Consider the following 25,676-nt stretch of genomic DNA (forward strand, 5'->3'; position numbering starts at 1 on the left):
GGGAGAAGCTGTACCTGGAAGTTGGGGGTGGGGTTGGCGATGGGGAGCCAGGCAGCCCTGGGGTTCTCCTGGTAGCGAAATGGCCCACTGAAAGCCTGGGAGATGGCACTGAGGTTGAAGGCGCAGACAGCAGACGCGGCGATGCTGTTCCTGAAAGGCAAGAGATGGCGGACGCTGCCCTCCTGCAGGCCTCGGCACCCTCCTCTTAAACCCACGCCAGCCGTCGTGCCCGATCTCCATCACTTGTTAAGCACCTACGATGAGCCTGGCAGCTTCCGCACCATGCAGGTGTCTCAGGAGGAGGAGATGTGGTCCTCACACTCTCAAACCCCTGGGAACGGCCCACTGACAAGGAGCCCCAGCGGATTCTGGGCTCCTTCCTCACGCCCGTGCCTTATCCGGTGGGAGGCCGAAGTACAGTCAGTGGCTTTCTAGCATTTTCGTCCGTGGCCCACAGTAAGAAATGTATTTTACCTCACAGCTCAGTATAACGCACACATCCACAATCAAGTTTCATGAAACAGTACTTACCCTCACTAAATATGTTATACTCCCATTATTTCTTTTATATTCTGATTAGTTTATCAAAAAGCTGGCACCAAACCACTGATTTATGCTGCAGCCTGCAATACCCTGAGACCGGATGGCCTCTGGGACCCTTTCAGTCACAGGAACGCGTTTCCATGAGTCTGATGGGAACAGTGCACAGAGACGACACCACCACACCAGAGGTTTCTAGTCCTATCCTTTGCCTTTAGTCCCGCTCCCATGTTTCCATCTCCCTCCACCTCTGCCTGGCCTCAGCGCCCCCGGGCTCCCCAGGACGCTGCAGTGTCCTGGTGGCCCGTCTGCAGCCTGTCTGGTCTCCCAAGCCATTCTCCACACAGCGGCAGAGGGAGCGTTTCCAGGGGCACCTCTGAGCCAGTCTCTGGCCGGCTTCACACCATCAGTACCTTCTTCTTGCTCTTGGGATAAAGATCAAACCCTTTAGACAGTCTACAAGGCCCTTTGGGATATAATCCCCCTTGCCCTACCCCTTCAGCCTCCTCCCCCGTCTTTCTCCTCCTCGCCCTTGAAGCTCTTGCCACACCGGTCTCTGCTCAGGTCCTGGAACATTTCTTTCCATCCCAAAGTTGGGCATGTGTCATTCCCTCAGGCTGGAAGGCTCTTCCCCCCTAGTTAATTCCTGCTCATCCTGTAGACATCCCTCCATACAGGACACCTTGCCTGATTCCCACCCCTCCGTTCTGTTAGAGGCTTCTCGGCACAGGCCCTTCCCCTTTGTAATGTTTATCACTGTGACAGTTGGTTGTTTCATATCCACCATTTCCAAAAGGGAAGCTCCTTAAGGACAGGGCCATGTCTGGCTTTGCTCCCTGTTGCCCCACTCCCATCAGGACAAGCACATGGCATGGATAAGATGTGCAATAAATGCACTATTTACAGTCCACACCGGTGTCACCAGTTTTTCTTGATGTCTCTCCCGCTACTCCTGCCCGCTGCTCCTGGCCACCCACCTCTGGTGCTGAGGGCTGGGAACACGAAGTCTCAGCTCAGGGCCTGTGTGATCTGTGCTGTGCGTCTGCCCCCTGGCTCAGACAGCCTCTCTGCTCCTGCTCCCTGTCCACTCACACTGTCCCCCCTGTAGCTAGCCTGGCCCTCATCCAATGCCTGCCACCCGGGGCGCAAGGTGAGCAAACACACTCTACGGCTCATAGGTTTCTAATGTCCTTACAAAGAACACTGCACAGCGAATGCTTTCCTTGGTCCCCCGTGCCCATTCATCATTCTCTATATGAAAGTCACCTGGCCAGGTTAGCCTCTGCACAGGAGGAGGTGGTGGGTCTCATGATCTCGGTGAGGGTCACCCCTCCTCACACCTAGAAAGCAAAAGGCTCTAATTCCAACCAGCCTAGGTGGGAGGTGAAGGCAGGACTGCCAGAAGACTGCTGGTCAGACTGAGCAGAGTCATGCAGTCCTGGGGTTGGAAGGGACCTTCAGGAATCCCTGCGGAACTTCCCTGCTGGGCCCTCCCAGGCTGCCTCCCCTCATGCAAGGGAGATTTTCCACTTCCTTCCTGGAGCTACATGCCCGCTCCTTTCACCTGCCTCACTTCTGGCCTACATCTGCCCTTCCTAGCCAGCCAGAACTAGCACTCACCCCTCCAGAAGGTAGGGGTGAGCACAGAATCCTTAGACGACCAGTGCAGGAGGTATGACAATTGCCACTTACGGATGAAGAAACAAGGCCTCAGAGAAGGGGCCTGCCCGTGCCCACCAGGCTGCACAGCCAGGCCAGACCGAGTCCGGACGTCACAGAGAAGGGGGTGGCAGAGGGCAGGGACTCACACGTTGGTGGTGAAGACTCCGTAGATGAGGTCCTGCTCAGGCAGATGGAAGGCACTCTGCAGCTCGTTGTAGTAGAAGGGGACCTCGCCCGGGCGGGAGCAGTTGAGCCGGGCCTTCATGAACGTGGTCCACGTGTCCTCCAGTAAGAACCGGCCCCCCACATCGTTCTTGCACACGCGGGCCACCCGAGAGTACACGGTGCGTCCACAGTCATGCTCCACTGCGTTCTCACGCAGGAAGAAGTACGCAAACAGCCCAATATCATAGGCTGCCACGAAATTTGGCTCTGGGGGCAGAAGAGGAAGAAGGGGCAGGGCAGGCCAGCGGGGAAGGGGGCAGAATCGGGAGCACTGGCTACTCCAGCTTTCCCAGATAGGCACCCTGACACTCCTCCCTGCCACCGCCAGCTCGGTGACCTGGGGGCTCTAACTAACCCTAATCCCACCTCCAGTGCAAAGTGCAGCTGAAATGACAGTTAACATGTGCTACTGAGCACTCACTGGGAACTAGACGCTATCCTATGTGCTTTCTATGGATCAACCCATTTGATTCCCTGAACAACCTATGAGTTAAGTCCTATGATTATCCCCATATTACAGATGGGAACATTGTGGCACAGAGAGGTTAAGTACTTGCTCAATGCCCCACAGCTAGTTAGTGAAGACACAGGATTTGACCCCAAAAGGCAAGAAATTCTAGCGGACCCTTCCATAATGTCTTCTTACCCAGAACTGTTTTTCTAATCAACTCCTAACTCTCTCTCTCCCCTAATAGTCTGCCCTCCATCTGTTCTGGGTCTTTAGGACATTTGTGATTTCATCTGGGGTCTGTCTCCAACATGCTCTGGTCTTTGGGCAAACATCTGCCCTACTCTGGACCTGTTCATCACTTGATGAAGCAAGTGTGAGCCCGTGCAGAGGTTAGGCAGAAGGAGGACGGATGGGGAGGTCAGGGTGGGCTGGCGAGGTTGGAACCGGGACAGCCCCCACCCCGGCGCTGGGGCCTCCTTACCATTGAGCCACTTGGAGTTATACTGGGCAGTGCGAAGCGGTGGCCCGCTGCCCAGGCTTCGGTAGATGGCGGGGTCCCGGCCTGAGAAGTCGATGACAGTGGCTGCGTAGAGCTCCCCCTGGGAGGAGATGACAGCTGTGGAGTTGTGGCGAGGGTCGTAGGGGCAGCGGGCCACACCATTGATCTTCTCAATAGTCCGGCTGAGGTTCCCCACCTGGGCACGACAGGGAGAAGGGGACCTTTTTCCCTGAGGCCCTGGGGGCTGCCTGTTCTTTCCACCCCGAAGTTTCGTGTCCTCCTGGGGCCCTGGTCTCGCTGGACCTCGTCCCCTCTGGCGTCCTCCTCACTGCCCAGCCCACAGTCCCTGAGGGAGGCCGGGGTCCTGCCAGGAGCCCCATCTGTCTCCAGCCCCAGTCAGGACCGTCCAGGGTACATTGACCAGTAAAACACAGAACACCCCATTAAAGTTGAATTTCAGATAAACAACAAATAATTTTTCAGAATTAACTTGCTCTAAATACTGGATGGGACATATTTATGCTAAAATATCATTTGTTGTTTGTCTGAAATTCATATCTAACTGGGCATTCTTTTTTGGTTTGGGTTTTGGGCTTAGGTTTATTTTTTTGTTTGTTTTTTTTTTTTTTTTTGCTAGATTTAGCAAACCCCCTCCAAGGCTGTGTGCCTGGGGAAGAGAATCCCCCCTTGGTGTCCCCTCCGCCTGTCCCCTGGCCCAAGCCGCCCCACCTGTCTGCTGGAGCACACTGGGGAGAAGGCGTTGGTCCCGCACATGAACACCTTCCGGCCAGCGACGATTAGGACTCGCACGTAGTTCTGACACTCCTCCTGCGGCGAGAAGGAAAGTGACAGAGGGGCACAGTTCTCCGGGTGTGACGCTGGTGTCTTCCCCTCACACCGCCATGTCACGGATTCTAGCAAATATTCTAAAACACTCCCCTCTACCCCAGATACCCCCCTACATCCCCTCCCACCAAGGCCGCCTCTCCGCGTCCCTGCCCACGCGGGTGCTCAGGACACCCGGCCGCAGGGCTGTGTCCTCGCCGCACAAGGAGCGGCCAGCTCACCCAGGGCAGGCTCTCCAGCAGGGGCCTCATGCCGCCCACACCGTGCCCCTCCATCCCTGCAACCACAAGCCTCCGGCCAGCTCCAAGCCAGACCCCTGGGACCAGAGGCCACATACCTCAGTCTTCCCTTTGCTTTGGCAGGAGCGGCGCGTGTCCTCGCTGGGGGCCCACTCTGTGGCCTGTGGGGGGAACACACAGACATCACGTGGCTGTGCCATTGGCTGTCACTCATCACCAGGGCAGGCAGCAGCCGCTGTCTGGAGCAGACCGGAAGCCGCGTGTCAGGGACAGCCTGCAGGGTGAGGGTTCCTCCCACTACATCCTCGTGGACCTGGGAGGGCTGCCAGGTCTCACCGAGCCCTTTAGCGAATGGACACCCTTCAGCCCAACACTCCCGCCACCTGCTTGGGGCAGGGTGGATAACAGCTGCCGTTGCGTCATCATCCCCATGCAGCTGTCCTAGGACTTGCCCACTCCCTCCTGCCCCAGGCCCTCCAGGGAGCTGGACGTGGCCAAGAAAGACCTTCAATACCACCCCAGGCCCTGAGTGCGAGACGGGAAATGTATTTCTGTTATATGCCAGATGTCCCTCCAATGAGTAGGAGGCAGAAAGGGAGGAAAGGCTAGATTTTGCAAACCTTAGAGGAGATTTAATTTTCCCACTACAACCCTGCAAAGTGTTTTTTTTTTTTTCTTAACAGATGAGGAAACTGAGGTTCTGGTGACTTGCTTAAGGTCACACAGCTGCTACGAGGAAGATCAGGGACTGGAACCCACATTCCTCTGATTCCAAGGGCTATGCCTGTTTTTTCTCTTTGCACCATTTCCGGGGCCTGGGACTTTTCCTTTCCTGATTGCTACCCCCGCCCACGCCGTCTACACTTCCCTCTAGTATCCCCTGTAGTGTCACTCATGCTTTGTCGTTGGGTAATGTGTTTGGGGACGCAGCTTTCATGCGGGGACCCAGAGGACAGTACCAAGTTCTCGCATGCCCACTGCATTAGGAGAGGGCTGCGCCCACCGGGATCCCCTCCTCCCCTTCATCTAGCTGCCTCCGCTCTCTCTGCACCGTGGCTGAGGGAGGAGTGATGCCCTTCATGTCCAGGCAATGTCAACAGCCCTGGTGTGGCTCATTATGTATTTCTGGGTCACATCTATAAACATGAACAGTCTACCTGTCCTGGGAGAGGGAGCCCTGAGCCAGCAGCTCTCCCATGCAAATGGAAAAAAAAAAAAAAAAGCCCACCTGCTTTTAATTTCTCACAAAGCTGCCTCTGGCCGCGCAGCCCCTGGCTGCAGAGCTCCAGGGCCGGGTGTGGGAGGGAAGACAGGGCCGGGATGGGGAGCAGCAGGGCCGCTCTCTGCTGTGCTGGCCGCAGCTGACCTGCAGCCAGAGATGGTTGCTTTGTAGCGCAGAGCGGGGCTGACTCCTGCAGGCCCCGGATTCAGAGCTGGGTGACGAGTTTGGTCAGCGCTCCTGTCAGACCTGTGAGCAGACTGGCCTCATCCTGTCATGCCAGGCCTGGAGCTCAGGCGTCTGTGACTCCCAGACCTTGGAAAAGGGCAAATGACCTCTGGCGTCTGGCCACAGAGCCCCAGGGTACATCCAGACAGACAACTGAGCATGTCATACTCAGGACCCATCAGCTCCCAGGCGGAGCCTGATAAAAGAGAGGGACATAAATAAGACATCTTGGGGCCTCTGGGGGCAGAAAAGAACAGTGACCCACAAGCACTGCAGACGCCCAGCCGAAAGCTCTGGACAGCGGGCACTTTGGGAGGACTTCATGGGCAAGGGGTCCTCACTGGGGCCTTGGGATCCCTGAGCACAGGGGCATTTTGAAGCGGTCCGCCTTGTTCCTAAGGGGATGAGATCCCACTCGGTGGCGGTGTGTACAATAAATAGGAATTAAAGTTATGCTGAGCTCAGCAATGGGACAGGCGCTGCGCCAGGGACTTGACACACTTTCTCTTGGATCCTCACAACAGCCAGTGAAGCACATGGCCTTCTGCTCCTTTTCCAGGTGAGGAAACGAAAGCCCAGAGAGGTTGAGCAATTTGCCTAAGGTCACATAGCCTGTAAGCCACGAACCCAAGGTATAGACCCAGACAAGTGACACCAGAGCTAAGCTCCTCTGCTACATCCTGCAGCCTCTCATGGTGTATAGACTTGTCAAACCAAAGTTGGACCATATGGCCCGAGAAGAATATGTATATTTATAAAGATAACAGCACAGAACAGGCTTTTTTGAGTCATTTTATTTTTAATTTATTTCAAAAATTATTTTTATCAAATGATATACAGAGTTTAAAAAGTTTAATAGTATAAAAATTAATAAAAATCCCACTCCTTCCATACCTCAACCCCTTTTCCCAAGGACAATGACTTCCAACTCTTTTAGTGTTTCTCTGTGTTTTTTAAGTCAATTTCTCAAAACTGTGTGTCAGTCTCAGACCTCATCTTTTGACCTCCTGTTATGGAAGTGAAGTTTTTTCCCCCATAGCCCACCCCCCAGCACACATGCCTTTCTCCTCTTCCCATCCTCCCGTTGGGGGGGCATGGGCAATATAAATAACCTTAACACCTATACCCCCATAATACGCTAAAAGAAAAAAAAAGAAAAAAAATCAACATTGTTATTTACATTATTGTAAATACATAGAAATTGTTCACTGCTACCAGTTAGCAGCCCAGATTTCACTGAATGTACACCACCATCAATCTATAAGATGAACCACGAAGAAAGAAAACATGCTGTCAATCAAATTCCTTATTAATTTAATTTTTAATGTAAACATATTGTAAGTGTTCTTACTTAGACATACATGTGTATCATATATCAATCTTGTACAAACAAAAAAGAAAAATGCAAGTAAAATTAAGTATCTTTAAACCTTCTTTAAATTCAGTGTTCATCTCTTCTGAATTACTTTTCTATTTAGAGTTGTCAGCGCCCACTTTTGTTGTTTGTTTAGAGTATCATTCTCTGAACTCCCCAGGTGTTGGTGATATGATAATTCTTTTATTTATTTATTTTTTTGAGACAGAGTCTAACTCTGTTGCCCCAGCTGGAGTGTAGTGGCATCATCATAGCTCACTACAGCCTCAAACTCCTGGGCTCAAGTCACTCTCCTGCCTCAGCCTCCAGAGTAGCTGGGACTACAGGTGCACGCCATCACGCCTGGCTAATTTTTCTATTTTTTGTGGATACTGGGTCTCACTATGTTGCTCAGGCTGGTCTCGAACTCTTGGCCTAAAGTGATCCCTCCTGCCTCAGCCTCCCAAAGTGCTAGGATTATAGGTGTCAGCTACCTTGCCTGGTCAGATGCAGAAATTCTTAAAGAGCATCCACTCTGGTCTCCATGATTGCCATCCACCCCATCCTGAAAGTCTGGATGCTGGCAATTTCTTGGTCTTACCAGAAGGTGCCCACAGAAGGTTTTCTGAGAAACCAGGACTCATATTCCTTCATATAACCCTAAAATGGGTTGTGGACAGAAATGTCAAGGGGCTGCTGTGTTCTGGTCCGAACACCAGGAATAACAGCTGAGTGCACGCCTGCACAGGCAATGAATGACAAATCAGGATTGCGGCTGGCTAAGAGCGACTGTCATGCCTTTAACTGAAAGACAGGTCCCAATTTCAGACTCATTAAAATGTGAAAACATGTGCATCTGAGAATCAGTGAAATATTCATATTCTGACAAGGTTTCTTTTCTTGAACAACTTTTTGTTTTTCCTGGGTAATTGTCTTGATTTTCTTCATTTGCTAATTTTGCACGTACCTATCACTGATTTTTTTCCCATATACTCAACAGGTCTTACAAATCCTTCCCAATATCGTTTTCTATCTGCTTGTGCAAATTATTCAGATAATCTATTGGTTTCCGCCTTCTTCCTCATCCCCTAGCCTTCCTCCTCCTGTCCCAGCGAACGGGTTGCTCTCAAGACCTCCTGCTTGGCTGGTGACTTGGGACTCGCCTTCTTTCCCCTGCTGAGGCCTGAATCCCGCGTTTCCCTCTTTCTTGATGTACTTGCTTATTTTGCTGGAGCACATCTCCAGCATCTTCCTAACGTGGTGGGCCAATGTTTTAAATTCTTGCATGCCTGATTTGTTCTCTCTTTATTCATATTTGATAGTTTTAAAACAGAATTCTAGGTTGAAATAATTTTCACTGGGAATATGAAAGGCATTTCTTTCTCCATTGTCTTCTGGCATTCAGCATTGCCACGCAGGAGTCTGATGCAATTCTTCCTCCCCAGCCTTCGTAGTCATCTTTATTCTTTTTCTTTTTTTCTTTAGGCTCTGGAAACTTTTAGGCTCTTCAGAATTTCACACTGATGTGCCTTAGCATGGCTCTCTTTTGGGAGCTCACCCAACCTTTTCGCCTTTTGGCCTTTTCATTAACCCAATCCACTGCTGGCCCTCGGGCATTGATTCTCTAGTTCTCAGATAGTTCTCCTATTTTTCATTTCTTGGTCTTTGTTGTTGATCAAATTTCTGGCACATTTTTTTCTTCAACTTTATCTTCTAAGCCTTCAATTCAGTTTTTATTTTCTAAAATTGAATTTTTAATTTCCATATTTTAAGTATATTGTTTTATTTTTACTTATTTTTATCAAATTATCTCTAGTTTTTAAAAAATTTCTTAAATGTAATATTTTCAGCAGCTCTTTGATAAAACCTGGGAAAATTTATTGCTTTATAAATAAAATAATTTTAATATCTCTCAAAAGATACTAGTTTTTTAATAATTAATTTTGTAAACAAATGTTTTGTTTTGTATTGTTTTGAGACAGAGTCTCCCTCTGTTGCCTGGGCTAGAGTACTGTGGTGTCAGCCTGGCTCATAGCAACCTCCAACTCCAGGGCTCAAGCAATCCTTCTGCCTCAGCCTCCCAAGTAGCTAGGACTATAGGCATGCGCCACTTTGCCCAGCTAATTTTTTCTATATATTTTTAGTTGGCCAATTAATTTCTTTCTATTTATAGTAGAGACGGGGTCTCTCTTGGTCAGGCTGGTTTTGAACTCCTGACCTTGAGCGATCCTCCCACCTCTGCCTCCCAGAGTGCTAGGATTACAGGCATGAGCACCCAGCCAAAAATGTTTTCTTGCATTGTCTCTTTTTTACAGTTGTTTTTTTTTCATTCTGTTTGCTTGTTTGTTTTGGCCTTCTCTTTCACTTGAGAGGCTTTCCTCAAATGCCTAGTGATTTTTGGCTACTTGTTTATATCTAAAAATAAATCATTAACCATTTCCTACTGAAAGGAACCAGGGCTTCTTGGAAAAATGCTGGTTCCAGGTCTGGGGCAGCAAACACACAGGGTGAGCCTGGAACATCTTGTCACATCAGATAGCAAGAATGCAACCAAAGATGGCTGGGGTCTGGTCATAAGGACCCAGGAACCAACTTGAAGAGCTCCCCCAATCCCCCACTGGTGGAAGATGGGATAGTAATAAGAGGTAACTCCAATGGACCAAAACACATCAACACTGTTTCAATTCATAAGTTTGTAATGATAATATTAATAATACTAATAAAAGATAAATTGGTTGACCGCCAAGATATGAGCAAACCAGCTTGTTATTTGAAAGCTGGTCAATAAAAACTGCTATTGAACATTAATCCTGCCTTTCCTATATGACTATACCATTAGGTAACCAAATACTAGATAAGGAAAGTTTATTTTTGTAGAGGTAGCCCAGCTAACATATTGTAACACCTAAAGAATTAAGGGATCTAGGAAATGATCATCCGTGGTTGCTAACATCAAAAAAGAGAAAATTAGACCCTATATATGTCCTAAAGAAAGTACACAATAACACCTATGAAGTAATCTTGTCAGAATCTAAATTGAGTGAAGTCTTTAGATCTAACAATCAATTTACAGGTGATACAGGAAAAAGAGCAACATGTTAACTCATGCCACTGCATAACAATCAAAATCCAGACCATGGGAAATGCTATAGGACAAACGGTCAGGTGTTTTCAATAAATAAATTGAACAAAGAGAGAAAGAGAGAAAACATTGTTTAAAAGAGATATAAGAGACATATCAACAAATTGCAACATAATTGGATCTTTATTTAGATCCTGATTCAAACTACCAAAATTATTTTAAAATTTTATAAGAGGGAAACTTAAACACTAACTGGATATTTAGTGATATGAAATTATTATTAATTTTAGGCCACTTTAAAAAATTCCTGTCTTTTAGAAATGAATACTAAAATATTTATGGATGTCATAATATGTCTGAGATTTGCTTCAAAGTGATTCAGGACAAGGAAGTGGGGGTTGTAGATGAAACGTGGTTGGCCTTGAGCTGATAAATGCTGAAGCTTTTAAGCTGGTATTGAGCACAATGGGTTCATGTCCTATTCTCTCTACTTTCATGGCCATATGAAATTTTATATGATAAAAAAAGTGTATTTGCTGGCTTGCTTGAGAAGTAAAGTGGTAGAGGACTTATCGGAAAGTCCATGGGTAGGGCTTGTATACACTGGAGGGCTTCTCTCAGCGTGCTGGGTAAGGTGGCTTTCTCCCTGGGAGAGCCTCCATGGCATACTTAGAAGTCTCTGGAGTCTTTTTCTCCAGCAAAGACTCCTCCAATATGGTGCCTGGGAGGGGTGGAGGGGAAAGCAGACTTGCACTTGATCTCTTTGTTGTAGCCCCACCGCCCATCAGTGCCCTTTGCTTTTCCTGGAGTCCCTAAATTTGGAGCCCTTCTAGGTGAGTATCTGGAGAAAGGGCCTCAGTCTCCTTTGTTGGGGGAGGGGGGAGGGGGAAGAAAGAGCTGCTATTCGGGATGGGAGACCTGGATTCCAATCTCTCAATTTAGAGAATTTCAATCAATGCCCCCTTCATCCTTGTAATTCACCCTCACATTCCACAATACCTGACACCCAATTCTGGACCCTTCTGGGGCGCCAGGTGCCACACTCCCCTCTGTAAGCAGTTCTGCTCTAAGTCAGTCAGATTGCTCCGTCCGCCTTCCATCTCCCCAGAATGTGTGTAATCTCTTCTCCACTGACATCTCTTTTGTTCTCTCTGTCATTGTGGATGTGTACTTTTTAAAATTTCTCACTCTCTTTAGTGGGGTTTTGCGGAGGAGTGGAGATAGACATGTCTGATCAATGCAGCACACTGAATGCTTTAAACGAGGGCTGTCCCAGAAATTCCAGGACGGTGCTCTCTAGTAACAGAGGAGCTGCGCGGCTTTCGTGCCGTGGGAGGGAGCAGGCGGGACACTTGCTTGTGTGGACTCAGCAACTGCTCTGGACGCGTGGGAGCCAGCGGTGATGGATGAGCATTAAGCCCACCACTCAGCAGAGTGTAATTTTCAAACCACTCTGGGGCTGCCACATTGGAGCTTGGAGGACATGGAAAGAGCTGGAAGGGAACTCAGAAATGGCCCTCGGTGTCTGCCCAGCCCCAGACAAAGCCCCATTATGCGTCCTGATACACGTGTGCAGAACAGTCTTCATTTCTGCTTCACAGGACATCTGGCAACCCAAGATCATAAATCTATTGCAATTAGGCCTCCAGCCGCCCTGGAACTGTTCTGGCAAAGGTCACTCATGAGCTCCTAATTGCCAAATCCAAGGTGGCTCATCACGCTGGTCCTCTCAGCAGCACCCCCTACTGCCCCCAAGCATCCCCGCCACTGCTGATCACTGGCCTCTTCTTTCCCAAGACTGGTGTTTGAAGTTACATGATAAATAACTATCACAGGTGAGCTGATGTGAGCTGATTGATTTTGCCCATGCACCCCAACACAGCCCCCGCCCCATGAGCTGCTGGCCGCACCTCCTCTCACTCCACTGCTTGGAGAATTGGGAGGCATCTGGGTATTCGATTTTCTTTAAGGAACAGTAGTTTACATCAATTGTTTAATAGGGGTTAGGTACTTAGGGATCCCTTAATGGACCCTGTTTTGCGAACTGTTTGCATTTAGATTTTTCTTTATGGAATGTTAATTATTTAAACTATCAATAATGCACTGAGTTTTAAGTTTACTTAAATCATGCCTGAGGCCAAGTGGGAGGATCAGTTGGCTGCATTGTGGGGTGTTTTATAACCAAAGTGTAGCCCCAGGCCCCAAGGAAAGTAAAGAAAGCTGAGCTGGGGGGCCTTGTCCCTGCCTCCCCTTGTCAGTAAAGTGGGGCAGCTCGTCTTTAGCACTTGGTTGCTGGTGACCACTTGTGACAGCAAACGCTGAGGACTGAAAGCTTATACACGGGGACCTGAAGCCCCCTGACAGGGCAATGGCAGGGCGCTCACTGGAGTCAGGATTTTACAGTAAAAGTCAGGGCTTTCTCACCAGGCCAGTCAACAAGCCAGAAGACCCAGCAATGAGCGCCAAGGCCAAGGTCTGCCCCAGACTCTTGCTTGTTCTTTCCCTCTGTGGACAGACGCTACCCCCTAGGATGGGAAGAGGCATAGAATATATCTACTTTTCTAGCTCTGCCACAGTGAATTCAGTCTGAAATCCTGAAGTCAAGCCCCTAAAAAGACACCTGGGGAAGGTGCTCAAACCAGTTCCTGGTGCTATTGGGGCTGGTTTGCAGGGCTCTTCAGGGAATGTCCCCGAAGCGGACCCTAGCCCAAGCACGAGCTACGGGCTGCCGTAGGATTCCTCCCCTAGCTGGGGCCAGATCAACACTGAGCTGGGACTCAAACCCTAGGACTCAGTCACCAAGCTCAGGGCCCTAACAGTCCTAAGGTAAGGTATATGACCTGTGACCTATGGGCCAGCTGTCAGGGAGGCCTGGGCGGCCCAAACCAGCTGGGCAGCATCTACAGGAACAATCTTGACTTTGAGAGCAATGGTTCCTAAATTTAGCTGTACATTGAAATCACCTGGGAGCTTTTAACAATCCCAGTGTCCCGGCTGCACCCATGAGCAATTCAGTCAGAATCTCTGAGGGGGACCCGGGCACCAGTGTGGGTTAAAGCCCCTCTGATGGAATATTCCAGTGTGTAGCCAAGGGGGAACCAGAGGCCTAGGGTCAGACTGCCCCATTCCCATCCTGATTCATGGTACCCAGCTGTGCAAGCCAGAAACTTAGACGTCACCACTGTGGCCCAAGCATCACTAAATCCTCCAGGGCTGCCAACTTCCCCAACACCCAGGGTCACTTGCATACAGAAGGCAGTGTGCCTGGAGCTCCCTGGAATCGTGAGATGCTGTGGCCCTGTGTGATCCTGCCACCTTGAGAACCCTTCCTCTGTCTTCTCTCCATCCCCACCGCTGCTGCCCTCCTTCAGTTCTCCCAGCACTGGCCTAGACAATTGCAGCTTGCTCCTGACTGGCTCCTCCACTGATCCAGGTGCTGCACTGGGCCAGGTAAGTCAAACACCAAATCTGGTCATGCTGCTTCTCTGCTTAAAACACATTAGTGGATCCCCATGACCTTTGAAACAAAATGTGGACCCCTCAGCTCAGTAAGGAAGACCTCCTGCAATGTGGCCTCTCTCCTGGGTCTCCCACTCTCACCCCATTCATGCCCCCTGGTCCTGCCCTTCCATCCTGCGTGCTATTTCACACCTTTGTTCTCTGCGTGGCAAACATATCCTTTGAGCTCCAGCTAAAGGGTAGCTCTTCTAGGAAGGCTTTGCAGACCTTGCTGGGCCCAGAGGAGTCCTCATGCCTATAGACCACCCCTTCCCTGTGCTTCCCACAGCACTGCCACTAACCCCGTGCATCTGTCTCTCTTCCTCCCTTCGGCCACTTTACCCTCCCAGCAGACCTTTGTCTGCAGACCATGGGAACCCAATAAAAAGCCAACTACCTGGAGCTCAGGGCAGGACCCCTGGGTCTACTCCCCCACACCCACTTTGAATCCCCACTGCACTGCTGCCCTAGGCCCTGACCTGCTGGGTTTGGTACCCTAGCTTCATTTTCTGTGGATGCCAGTTGGAAACTAGGCTCTGGACTGGCTGCTTGTGACCGAGCTGGCAGGCCTCAGGAGGCTGCTGCTGGGAACTTCCCCTGGCTCGCTCCCGCCTGGATCCCAGGAACATGTGCCCTGTCCCCTTCCAGGAAAGGGAGGCATATGTGACCTCCTATGTGCATGTTCCTTGAGGCAAGGGAATGGGTTCTGGTGGAACTCAAATACCTAGTACCACGCCTAGGACTGGGCCTGGCCTTCAGTAGGTGTTCAGTAACTGTTTATTGTGTGTGTGGCTGGGCAGGCTGGCTGGTGAAGGTATGGATGGAAGGAGAGATGGACAGATATCAATGAATGGCATTTCTTTTCAACTTGCCCTAATCCCTCCCAACCCTTCCCTTCCAGTGAGCACAGCAATTCTCTCCCTTATACTTCCTCTCTAGCAACCAGCCAAGAGCTGCAATGGCCCCCAGGAGTGTGGACCCAGATGTAGCATGTTGCACCAGCTCCTCAAGGAGCTCTCCCCTTCCCTAACTTCATGTTGCAGGGAAATTCTGTATCAAACAGCCTCGCACCCGATTATTCCTAATTCCTAATTAGGTTACGTGCCTCGCTCATCACGCTTCCTGGAGGGCAGACGTTGCTCTGCTTTTCTTATGGTTCTTAAGTCTCAGCTCGGTTCTGGTACACAGTAAGTGTTCAATGAATGCTTGATCACTGGGGGACCAAGAAGCCTCCCAGACATGAGAATTGGGGCTCTCCCCGCACTGAAGAAGAGATGGCCTTCCTTTCTAGAACATTCAGCCTCTGCAGAAATGGTTTGGCATCTGTTTCTCAATCTGGGATAAATGTTCTGGATCAAGGAGTCCCATTAAAACGCCTCTCCGAGCACTTAGAGAATTATGCTTGGGGAGTCCTTCTTAGCAGCAGATAATAAATCAATCACAGCTCAATGAAAATGCTGACTTAGAATAGGATCACTAGGGCGGGTGGGGAAAGAATCAGGAACACCCTTTTCCTGGAGGCCCAAACTCAAAGACCACCCCCTATTCTTGTGGAAATAGGCTCTGGGCTTAGAATGACCAACCATCCCAGTTTGCCCAGTATTGACCTAGTTTTAGCACTGAAAGTTTTGCACCCGGGGGAGCCCCTTAGTCCCATGCAAACAGGGACAGCCGTTCGCCCCAGCCTGGTGCTCCCTTCCTCATCAGCAGCTGCCCTGCATGCTGCAAGAGCCCTGTGTGCGTCTCCATGCATGTGGGGCTGCTCCCCACTTGCAGGTATCTTCCCAGCAGTTACCCTGACAGCCAGGGTCCAAGTCCACGGCCAGGGAAAAGAGCACGTGGCTCCTGTTTTCCATCCTAGGAGCTGAGTTCTAAATCTCCCTACTTGTGGGGCCCCGCTGGGGCTCCTAGATCCCCGAAGCTACAGGAAGGGAAGGGAAGCAGCAAACGTACCTGGAGGAGGGACACATTGGCAAGGCTGAGTCTGAAGAGGTAGTTCCTGTGAAGACAGAAATCAGAAGTCAAGCTGGTTCTGCAGGCAGGACCCCCAGAAGCAGCCTGCTGGCTCGGGCCTCCTGGGGTGCCAGGACTGGGTGCCGATTGCAGAAGGCCAACCCCCCATGGGGAGCCTTACCTGCACTCGCTCATTTCATCTTCACACAACCCTGGGAGGGAATGCAGGAAACTCCATTTTACAGGTGAGGAAGTCCCGTGCTGGCTCTGCTCCCAGCTGACCCAGCAGGCCCTTGGAGGAACCCCCTGACCCCACCTTTTGCAGCTCTGCAGCCTGTTTCTGTTAAAGCTCCACAGCACCCTTGCAGAGACTCAGACAGGCCAGCTTCCTCCTTCCCTGGCCTGCCACCTGGACAGCCCGTCCTCACACAGGCCGGCTGTCTCTCCTGGCTCCATGCCCTGGGCTGCTGAGTGCCTTTTGCTTCCTTGTGTCCTGCAGTCCTTCCTATAGTCAGTGACTCTGGATCTGACCTTTCCATGGCCTCTTCCTGGACCAGCCTGTCTCCTCTAGCCCGAGTGACCCCATCTGCCTCCTCACATCCCTCTCTCCACAGTCCACCCTGCAGGCTGCCAGACACAGCTTGCTCAAACACTGCTTTCATCTTATCAGGCTGCTGCTCAAGACCCTTCAATAATAATAATAATAATAATAATAATAATAATAATAATAAATATCAGTCAGACACTCATTGAGCACACATAAGTGCCAGGTGCTGCTGCAATTGCTTTGCATGGGCTCCGGAGCCAGAGGCCACCACACATGGACTCAGAGTCACAAGGGTGACTTGTGAGTCACAAGGGTGGCAGAACCACTGGGTCAGTGTCATAGGACAATGACTTCAGGTTCGCAGAACCCACCCTGTGGCAGAGACAGAGAGAATCCCAGCTCAGCCGCCAGCTGGGTCCTTCTGAGAGGCTCAGTGCCCGCATCCATAAAACAGAGAAGCCAATGCCTGTCTTTCTTATTTCAGGACCATGGACACAGAGGAGTGTGATGCATATTAAAAGACATTACTAATGTCGAGCAGATGTAAAAATCTTGGTTTTTCCTAAGAACTATCTTTTTTTCACATCCAGGCTAGAATATAGTGGCGCCATCACAGCTCACTGTAACTCAGACTCCTGGGCTCAAGCCACCCTCCCCACCCTGGCCTCCCAAAGCGGCGGGATTATAGGCATGAGCCACCACGCCTGGTCCCAGAATTTTCTTTCTTTCCTTCTTCTATCCTCTTTTGGCAATTCCTCTCTAGGTTCCTGAACTTTTTAGGAATAATTACTTTAGAAAGTTCTGGCCTACCCCAGCTGTGCCGAGAAGGTCGTGGAGTGGGCCAGAAAGAGGGGAGGGGCCCTGCTGAATGAATGCTGGGCCGGAGGGAGATAATTCAGGCAGGGAGATTCTCTTCCAGCTCTGGTTCCGGGCCCACGCCCCACTCAGCCTCTTTGCTTTCCTGGGGCTGGGAGGGCCTCACTGGGTGACCTTGGCTCCAGGCCTCTGCTGTCCCTCCCCAGTCCTCTCCCCAGGTCCTTAGCACAGTTTCCCGCAGCCCCACCCTCCTGGCCTGGGGACGGATGAGCTCCAGGTTATAGCTCTGCCCCAGCCGTCTGCTCAGGTAACACAGGCATCTGCTCACAGCTTTAAAAAATTAGGGGAAACATTGCATCACTTTATTCATTTTTATCCCATCAAAAATCATTCATCACAACATTGCAGTCAGCTCTTCTGGGAGCTGGGGTATGAGATCAGAGAGAAATCTCTGTAGCCTGACCCACCCTAAATCCCTTACGGAACAAGGCAGGGTTATGAATGAATAAAAAATTTCCCTAGCCTAAATTCCAGAGGTCAGGAAGAAGGGAAGAAAATGTCAGGCAGAAGAGAAGGAGGAAAGAAAGCAACTTAGAGAGAGGAAGAGCAGTGTGACCACCGTCATAGGGTGACTTAACCTCTCCAAGCTTCGGTGCCCCAGTCCACTAAGTGAGGGTGATCACAGAACCCACCTCCTGGGGTTATTGCGAAGATGAGATGAATTACTGCATGCACGATTCACTGTGTGTATTAGATTATTTAATACATGTGTGATTTATGACATTTACTATACGCATTGTCTGATCTACTGCATACATGGTACATAAAATAGTGCCTGGCACATGGCAGGCACAGAATGAATGGCAGCTTTCAAAATGCTTTCGCAAGGTTCAGAGTGGAGTCTTCAGACACTACCATTTGGGTCTTTAAAAATGTACACATGTAAAACCAGTGAAGTCAGAATTAGGTGGAAGGATTGCATCAATGCCAATTTCCTGATTGTAATGTTGTCCTATACTTATGTTAGATGTTAGCATTGGGGGAAACTGGGTGAGGAGAATATAGGCTCTCTCTGTATTTATTTCTTACAACTGCGTGTGAATCTACAATCATCTGGAAATAGGAAGTAAAACAATTACTCTCTGCTGGGAAAGTAGAGTCCACATGGTTATATACGTGCATATGTACAGATTACCCCTGGGAGGGCAGACAAGAACCTCACCACAGGGCACGTCTCCAGGGAGGGGTCCTGCTCGTGTGAGGGGGTGGCCCTGCTTTTCACTGTATACATTTTTGCGCCTTTTGAATGACATACCATAACACATAATATTGATATAAAATAATTAGTTAATTAAAAACTTTAAAAGTGAAAACAAAATGCTTTTAGCCCCAGCTTTATAACAGCCGTGCGGGAATGGCAGCAGAGACTGTAACCTAGTCTCTATAGATGAGGAAACTGAGGCTCAAAGGTCAAGATCAGCTGGGATGAGAATCTGGCTCACCAGGTCCTAGTCCAGAGCTCTTTTTTTTTTTTTTTTTTGAGACAGAGTCTTACTTTGTTGCCTAGGCTAGAGTGAGTGCGTCAGCCTAGCTCACAGCAACCTCAAACTCCTGGGCTCAAGTGATCCTACTGCCTCAGCCTCCCTAGTAGCTGGGACTACAGGCATGCGCCACCATGCCTGGCTAATTTTTTCTATATATATTAGTTGGCCAATTAATTTCTTTCTGTTTATAGTAGAGACGGGGGTCTCACTCTTGCTCAGGCTGGTTTCGAACTCCTGACCTCGAGCAATCTGCCTGCCTCGGCCTCCCAGAGTGCTAGGATTACAGGCGTGAGCCACCGCACCAGGTCTAAAGCTCTGTTCTTGACCTGCCTCCTTTTCATATAGCAAAGACAGGGTGGAGACACTAAGAAAAGCCTGAAGGGCAAGGATGGTCAGCTACAGTGTAGCCTGGAAGTGCCCAGCCCAGCGGCCACCTTCTCCAACCCCAGACCCGCTGGGTCAGAACCTCTGGGGTGCAGAGCAGAAAAATGCCAGTGCAGCCAGGGGTGATGACACAGACTAGCAGAAAAAAACCCTAGCCTCAGGGTTAGGAGACCTGGGATCTCTTCTGCATACTCTGTTGTCATCTTGCTATGTGATCTTGGGAAAGTCACCTTCCCCTGCTCAGGCCTCTCCTGCAGGTTTAAATGAAGATAGCTGGATCAGACCAGGGAGTCTCAATCCTGAGTGTGCATCAGAGTCACCTGTGCTTGCTCAACCCAGGTCGCTGGGCCCTTACTCCAGTTTCTGATTCGGGAGGTCTAGGGTGGACCCGAGAATCTGCATTTCCAACAAGTGCCGGGGGCTGCTGGGGCTGCCGGTCCAGGAACCACACTTGGAGACCTGCTGGACTAAGCCACCTAAGCGTCCTTCCCCACCAGAGCCGATGAGCTATGATTCTGTGAGGAATCTCTCCTTCTAGGCCACCCCAGAAAGTTCCCACAAGTCCTCCCTAGAGTGTATTATTTGCTGAACACTGTGTCTGGACAGTGGGCTAAAGGAGTCAGGCCAGGGAAAGTGAGGTCCTTCATAAAACAGGCACGTGGCCTGTGCCCCCAGCCCCAGGCGCGGGCGGCCTGCCGGCCAGCAGGGGGCTCCTGGGCACCTTCTCTGCGCTGAGCGCCCGGAGAGTTCGCCAACCAGGCACGACTTGTCGGCTGGCAGGGACAGCGCCAGGAGGTGGCCGGCAGGCAGGCGTCCCTGCTCTCACTGACTGCCAGCCACCGAGGTGTGCAGCTGGCTGAGCTTGGGAGGTCTAGGGTCACCCCGACCTCCCCAGCTACCACGCTTCCTTCTGTGGGGGACAGACACTTGCACACAGAAAGGGCCTGGCAGAGGGACGGGGGCCCAGGATGAGGGGCTGCCCATGAGACGTGGGCTCGTCTGGAATAACACTCCCTCCCCCACTTCTAAGCTCCTGCGCCTCATTACCTGGCTCCCACGATGAGCTGGTTTCTGGAGGGATCCAGCGCGAGCTGGGAGAAGTCTCGGGCCCCAGGGTGGGTGAAGTTAGAGACCCAGGGCTTCAGATCTAGGGAGAGAGAGGCAGCCAGCGTCAGATGGGAGAACAGAACGGGTGAGAACCTCGTGAAGTGGGCAGAGGCACCTGAGAGCCACCTGCCATCTCTGTGTGGCCCTGGGGGCAAGGAGGGGGGTGTTGTCACTGCTCCTGCTACACTTCCTACCCCAGAGGAGGGCTCTACCCTTCCCCCAGATGCACAAAGGGACATCTATAATTGTCCCGGACACCCCCAGGCACTCACCAGCCTCATCAATACACACCTGTTCTACCTCCAAACTATCCCCAAAATCCATTCATTTCTCCCCCTCTGTACCCCACCCCCATCCACACAACCATCATCTCTTGCCTGGACCGCTGCCAACAGCCTCCTAACCAGCCTGGCTTCCATGCCTGCCCCTCCAGTCCCTTTCCCCCAGAGCAACCAGAGCGATCTTTCTCAAATGCAAGTGTGGTCATGTCACCCTCCAGCTCGGAACCGTTCCTCAGCTCCCAGCGGCCCATAGGAAAAGTCGCAACTCCTGCGAAGGCCACTGGGTTCTGGCCTGCTGTCCCCCCACGTCAGATGCCTGGCACTGCAATTATTTAGTGATCAATGGAAGGAACCATGCCTCATCTTTTACATTCCCTCACACTCTCCAGCCACACTCCACAAAGACATCGCACACTTCCCCAAATCCATCCCATAAGAGCCTGCTAACCTTTGCACTCCTGTTCAGCCCTGTTTCTGCCTCCTCCATGAGGCCTTCCCTGCCTCCCTCAAGCCAAGGTCAAGGGCTCCCAAGGTCTTCTACTTGACTGTCATCCTAGCCCCTCCCACGGGGTGTCCAGCCTGCTGGTTTCCCCCAGGGACCAGGAAAGACCTCACTTCTTGGACCTCCAATCCAGCCCAGCACCCAGCTGTGTCTGAATGAACACATGAATAATCCTCAACTCCCTTATTGAAGGAGGAAATCGGATTTTCAGACAAGTTTCCACAGAGGTGGGAGGTCCAGAGGGTGGGTGGTCAGAGTCTGCCCCTGTGGCCGAGGAAGGCTCTTCCCAGCCAAGGCCTTTCCCAGGGATGGGGGGGTGGACAGAAAGGAGACCCCACAGCCTCTGGACTTCCCCCTCTCCTTCCTGCTGCAGACCCTCTTCTCCCATCTTGGGCCACAGGCCCTCGATGTCGCTCCCTCAGCCCACACCCCAAGGCTGGGTGCAAGAAGGGTACCTGCTGGGTAACTGGCAGCAGGAAGGAGACAGCTGAGGGGCAAAGAAGCTTTCACCCTGGTGGGGGAAGGCGAAGGGGAAACATGGGGCACTGTGCTTTCTCCCCGTAGCACCTTAGCCACTGGCTCATAGAAGGCCCATAGGAGAGAGAGAGAGAGAGAGTGTGTGTGTGTGTGAGTATGTGTGTGTCTGTGTGTGTGTAATCCAAGGAAAATAAATCATTGCTCATTATCCCTCCACTACAGAGTAAAAGCAGCCCTTCATTTCTGCACGACAGGCAAACACTTAATCGCTCCCTGGAGAACTGGAGGTTTTTCGAGTTGGATGTTTTTCAGAAAACTGTGATATGCATGATTAAAAAAAGAAGAAAGAAATTCTGCAGCAAAATGAAGCAAACCCCTGGGGCCTGCCTCTGCCCCCAGCAGGTGACTATGGGTTGACAAGAATTGCCACGCAGCCGAGATGGCATCTGGGCAATATAGGCATAGGGGGTGGATCTGGCGTCTGGTGGGCTGGGTTTTTAGCTGACCTCAGAGCCACTCTCAGAAATCCCAGTAAAATATTATACTACCTTAGAAACTAAACCAAGTGTCCTCCTCCTCCAAGAAGCCTTCCCAGATTATAACTTCTCCACCTGATCTTATTTTGTTCCATATTCTCTCTACCCTTTCTGTTCTATTCACATTGTATGTTATTGTCACTCTGAATGTGTTCAAGCCTTTTCTGTGTGTGTCTAGGGGGGCTTTGCCTGTCCCCATCCGACCAGGTGCTCCTTAACCAAACAGGTTACATTTCAATTCCCTCCTTTGCTTCCGACAGGGGCATTCCAGCTGTGGGCAGCTGAAGGGGGGGGGTGGCATAACTGGTCCTCAGCAAATACTCCACCTCGCTGGTCTGCTCAGCCTCCATTCATGCCTTTTCTCCAGGAGGAGAGAAGAGGAAACTGGGCAGGAGCTGGGATGACAATGGGGAGGTGGGTGGGGGCGTGGAGGGTGGGGCCCCTTCCAGGGACCCACACGGGCAAGGAGGAAGGGGCAAGGAGGAGAGACGTGGCCGGGCACAGCGCCACGATCCTGGGGGAGGCTTGGGAAGGGAGCCAGCCTCATTGAACAGGGGACCAGAGGGAAGGCTGTCTTTAAAACACCAAGCACGTTCTGAGCTCCGTGTGCAGTGAAAGCTTTGGACGGCGACTTTAAGAGAAAAATGACATTCTCCATGACGCTCCTGTGATTTTAATTATAGTCAATTCAATTACCCACCTTGTGGATTAACCACTGCCAGTGTTAACTCCGGGCTGGCTTTTCCCTGCCGCCTGGAAAGGTGACACTGTGGAAATGGGACAATATGCAGGCCAAAGAGAAACACAGGTGGGCCACCCTCAAAAGAAACCGGCAGGAGAAAATTGAACCTCTCGCAACAGAAAAACGGCAGTCAGAGCCTGCCCCTGGCAGCTCCTCTAGGGTATTCAGGGGCTAGTCACAGATCGGGCAGGTGTCGGGGGAGCGGGAAACGCACAGCTACAAGGCGGAGGCCAATGGATCAGTCAGAAATGAACTGCGACGTCCTAGTGGGCCGTGGCAGCTGGGGGCTGTGCTGAGCTGGATGAGGCAACTTCTCCGGACCACAGCCCAGTCCAGGGCCATTGGAGCCCACAGACGGAAGGCAGTGGCCTTTAACAAACAGTACGAGATAATCGAGTACTCAAAGGAAACCCTCATCTGCCTTTGAGACCCCATGGTGTCCCCTTCTGTGGCTGGTACCAAGCAGGGCCCAATACAAACGTGGCGAATGGCTAGGACAACTCAACGCTGTCAGAACGAGGAGGGCCGGCATCCCTTCATTCTGTAAGAGGGTGCAGCGGGAAGCCAGGTTCATTCAATTCCTACCTGAGGATCAAAAATGCTCTCCAGGAACCCAGGCACTCCGGAAGTGCTCCCGCCCCTCCAGCCCCCTCCCCCACCCAATGTGCCCCGTTCATTACAGAGCCGCCTGGTGGGGGACAGGGACTGCCCTGCTCTCCTGCCATTGTTCCTGCCCCCAGAATTGGCCAGGCCAATAGTGCCCCCTGCAAAGCCCCTGAGAGGAAGTGTTTCCCTAGGTGCTGCCACAGGGGCCCAGATGTGAGGACAACGGCCCTAAGAATCTGCTCCTTTTGTCCCCGGCTTGGTCCTTCCCTTCAGTGACAGCCACCAGCACTCCAGGAGCCATCAGAAGTCTGAGGGTGTGCACGCGTTTTGTAGGCTTAGGACGTTGTTAATTTACTTTAATCCACTTAAGCCTTCAAAGCCTCGGATCCCAGCTCAAACAAGACAGCACTGAGAAGACAGCTGGAAACCTTCCTCCCCGAGAGAAGCCAGCCCACAGCTGGGAATCCCACTCTTCCAAAACACCCCAGCCTCCCCTCCTAGCAGCCCCCAACTCTCACTCATACGGCCCCACCTCGCCCCACCCCACTGGCGTGTGGAATCCCACGGCCGGCCCACATGTCCTCAGGTCCAGGGCATCAGAGGCGGAGCACCTGATCGCTCTGCCGTGGGCAGAGGGAGACCGATATTGATGTCGGGCTCTGTCAAAACTCTTCAACCCTCCACGCCTCAGTCTACCCGTTTGTGAAACGAGGTGACAGTCTCCCTGCCCTGCCTACCCGAAAGAGTTATTATGAGGAGGAAACAGACCAGTGTGGGTCAGACTTAATAACCTGAGGACCCCTGAGACTACATCTGCAGATCCCAGTGTGAGCTGCCACACAGGCGGTGGATCTTGAAATATTAATGTGATCATAACACAATCAGGGCCCCCAAACTGGTTAATAGGTCATGGGAGAACATCTGGGATGCTCTGGTATTTGTTTTGCTTTTTAGATTATCATCAAATGTATGTACTAATTATAGAAACTCTTATCGAGAATGTATGGAGCCCCTGGAATATGACCAGTGATTCACAAATCGCAGTTTGGGAAACACTTTAGCAGGACGCTCTCACGCCCCCACCCTTGACAACAGTAGGAGTTATGAGTCATCAGAGCCCCTTTTGCTGGGGGTTCTCAGGACTCCAAAGACAGGCATCCCTGCAGCCATCTTAGAGCAGAAGGAAGCTTTCCAGAGAGTTCCAGCATTAACTAATAAGTGAATCATCTTCATTCTTTCCCTGGGAGAAGCCAAGACATGGAGCCTGTGCTTCTAGAAGAATTGGAGCTGAGACCACCAACCAACCCTTGGCCACAACTTCATCCTCTAGCAAAGGAATCCCTTGGAAAGATTCCCTTCCCCCAGGTGAACATGGATGAAGGGTCTGAATAAATTATCTGGAGACACAAATTAGACCCCACCAGCCCACTGCAGCCCATCATTTAAACACCTATCACCAGAGGAAGAGTCTTAGTGCCCTTTAGGAAGCAAACATCCCAAATACTTCCAACAGCCAGAAAGATCCTGCCTGACCTAAGTCCTTCAGGACCCAGGCATTGCACAAAAGGACCAGTGGGAAGCCCACTCTCACCTTCAAAGGCCACGGTGGGGTGCTCCCTCAGGGCGCACAGCTGCTGCTCGCTGCTGGGCTCGCTGGAGACATCCTGGGAGCTGGAGAGGTGGGACACCAGCAGGGTGAGGCTGGGCAGCAGCAGCGAGATGGCCAGGGGTCCCGCAGCCACCATGGTGGACCCCTCGGCAGTTGTAGCTCCCGGAGGCAGGCTGGGCAGCAGACCTGCAATGCAAACACTCGGTCTCACCAAGGGCTCTCTCTGCCAGTGCCCACTTCACTCAATTGCCTCCTGGTTGTAAGCAGCCCCATGGGTTTTTTTAATTAAATGTATATTGTATTTATGTTACTCAGAGTTTGCTCTGCTCTAGTAATGTAAAGTTATAGATCATACCTTGAAAGCTAATATCCCTTGTAATAGTATTCTGGACAAAACTAACAAATTATAGAACCCTTTCTATTATGATCCTAAATGGTTTAAAATTAGTTTTAATGGTAAAAGTGGTATCTTAGGGACCTTAATAAATAGAGCTGGGATAACAAGTAGCCATTTGTAAAAAGATTAATTTGGATCCATAAATCACACCTTATATACTAGGAAAAATTCCAAATGGGTAAAAGATTTAAATGGTAAGGATAAAACCATAAAAATACTAGAAGAAAATTTGGGCGAAATCTTTTATACCTTGGAGTGGAAAATCATGACTCAAAATCCAAAAGCCATCAAAGAAAAGATAGATAAATTTGACTATATTAAAATCACAAACT

At 50.8% G+C, this 25,676-nt stretch overlaps 1 protein-coding gene across 1 annotated transcript in view; it reads right to left on the reverse strand.

The window, feature by feature from the left end:
• SEMA5B (semaphorin 5B) overlaps window positions 1-25,676 on the reverse strand; it is a 113,018-nt gene that overhangs the window by 13,206 nt on the left and 74,136 nt on the right. The window contains exons 2-9 of the mRNA XM_020287147.2: window positions 24,930-25,133; window positions 20,135-20,234; window positions 15,797-15,842; window positions 4,561-4,623; window positions 4,107-4,205; window positions 3,360-3,573; window positions 2,349-2,634; window positions 15-150 (exon numbers count right to left, since the gene is read on the reverse strand). Of these exons, the coding sequence (XP_020142736.1) occupies window positions 15-150; window positions 2,349-2,634; window positions 3,360-3,573; window positions 4,107-4,205; window positions 4,561-4,623; window positions 15,797-15,842; window positions 20,135-20,234; window positions 24,930-25,083 (1,098 nt within the window). The 5' untranslated portion in view covers window positions 25,084-25,133. The remainder of the gene's footprint in view (window positions 1-14; window positions 151-2,348; window positions 2,635-3,359; window positions 3,574-4,106; window positions 4,206-4,560; window positions 4,624-15,796; window positions 15,843-20,134; window positions 20,235-24,929; window positions 25,134-25,676) is intronic.

The sequence above is a fragment of the Microcebus murinus genome, chromosome 1 (genome assembly GCF_040939455.1).
Source record: "Microcebus murinus isolate Inina chromosome 1, M.murinus_Inina_mat1.0, whole genome shotgun sequence".
NCBI classification, from domain to species: Eukaryota; Metazoa; Chordata; class Mammalia; order Primates; family Cheirogaleidae; genus Microcebus; species Microcebus murinus.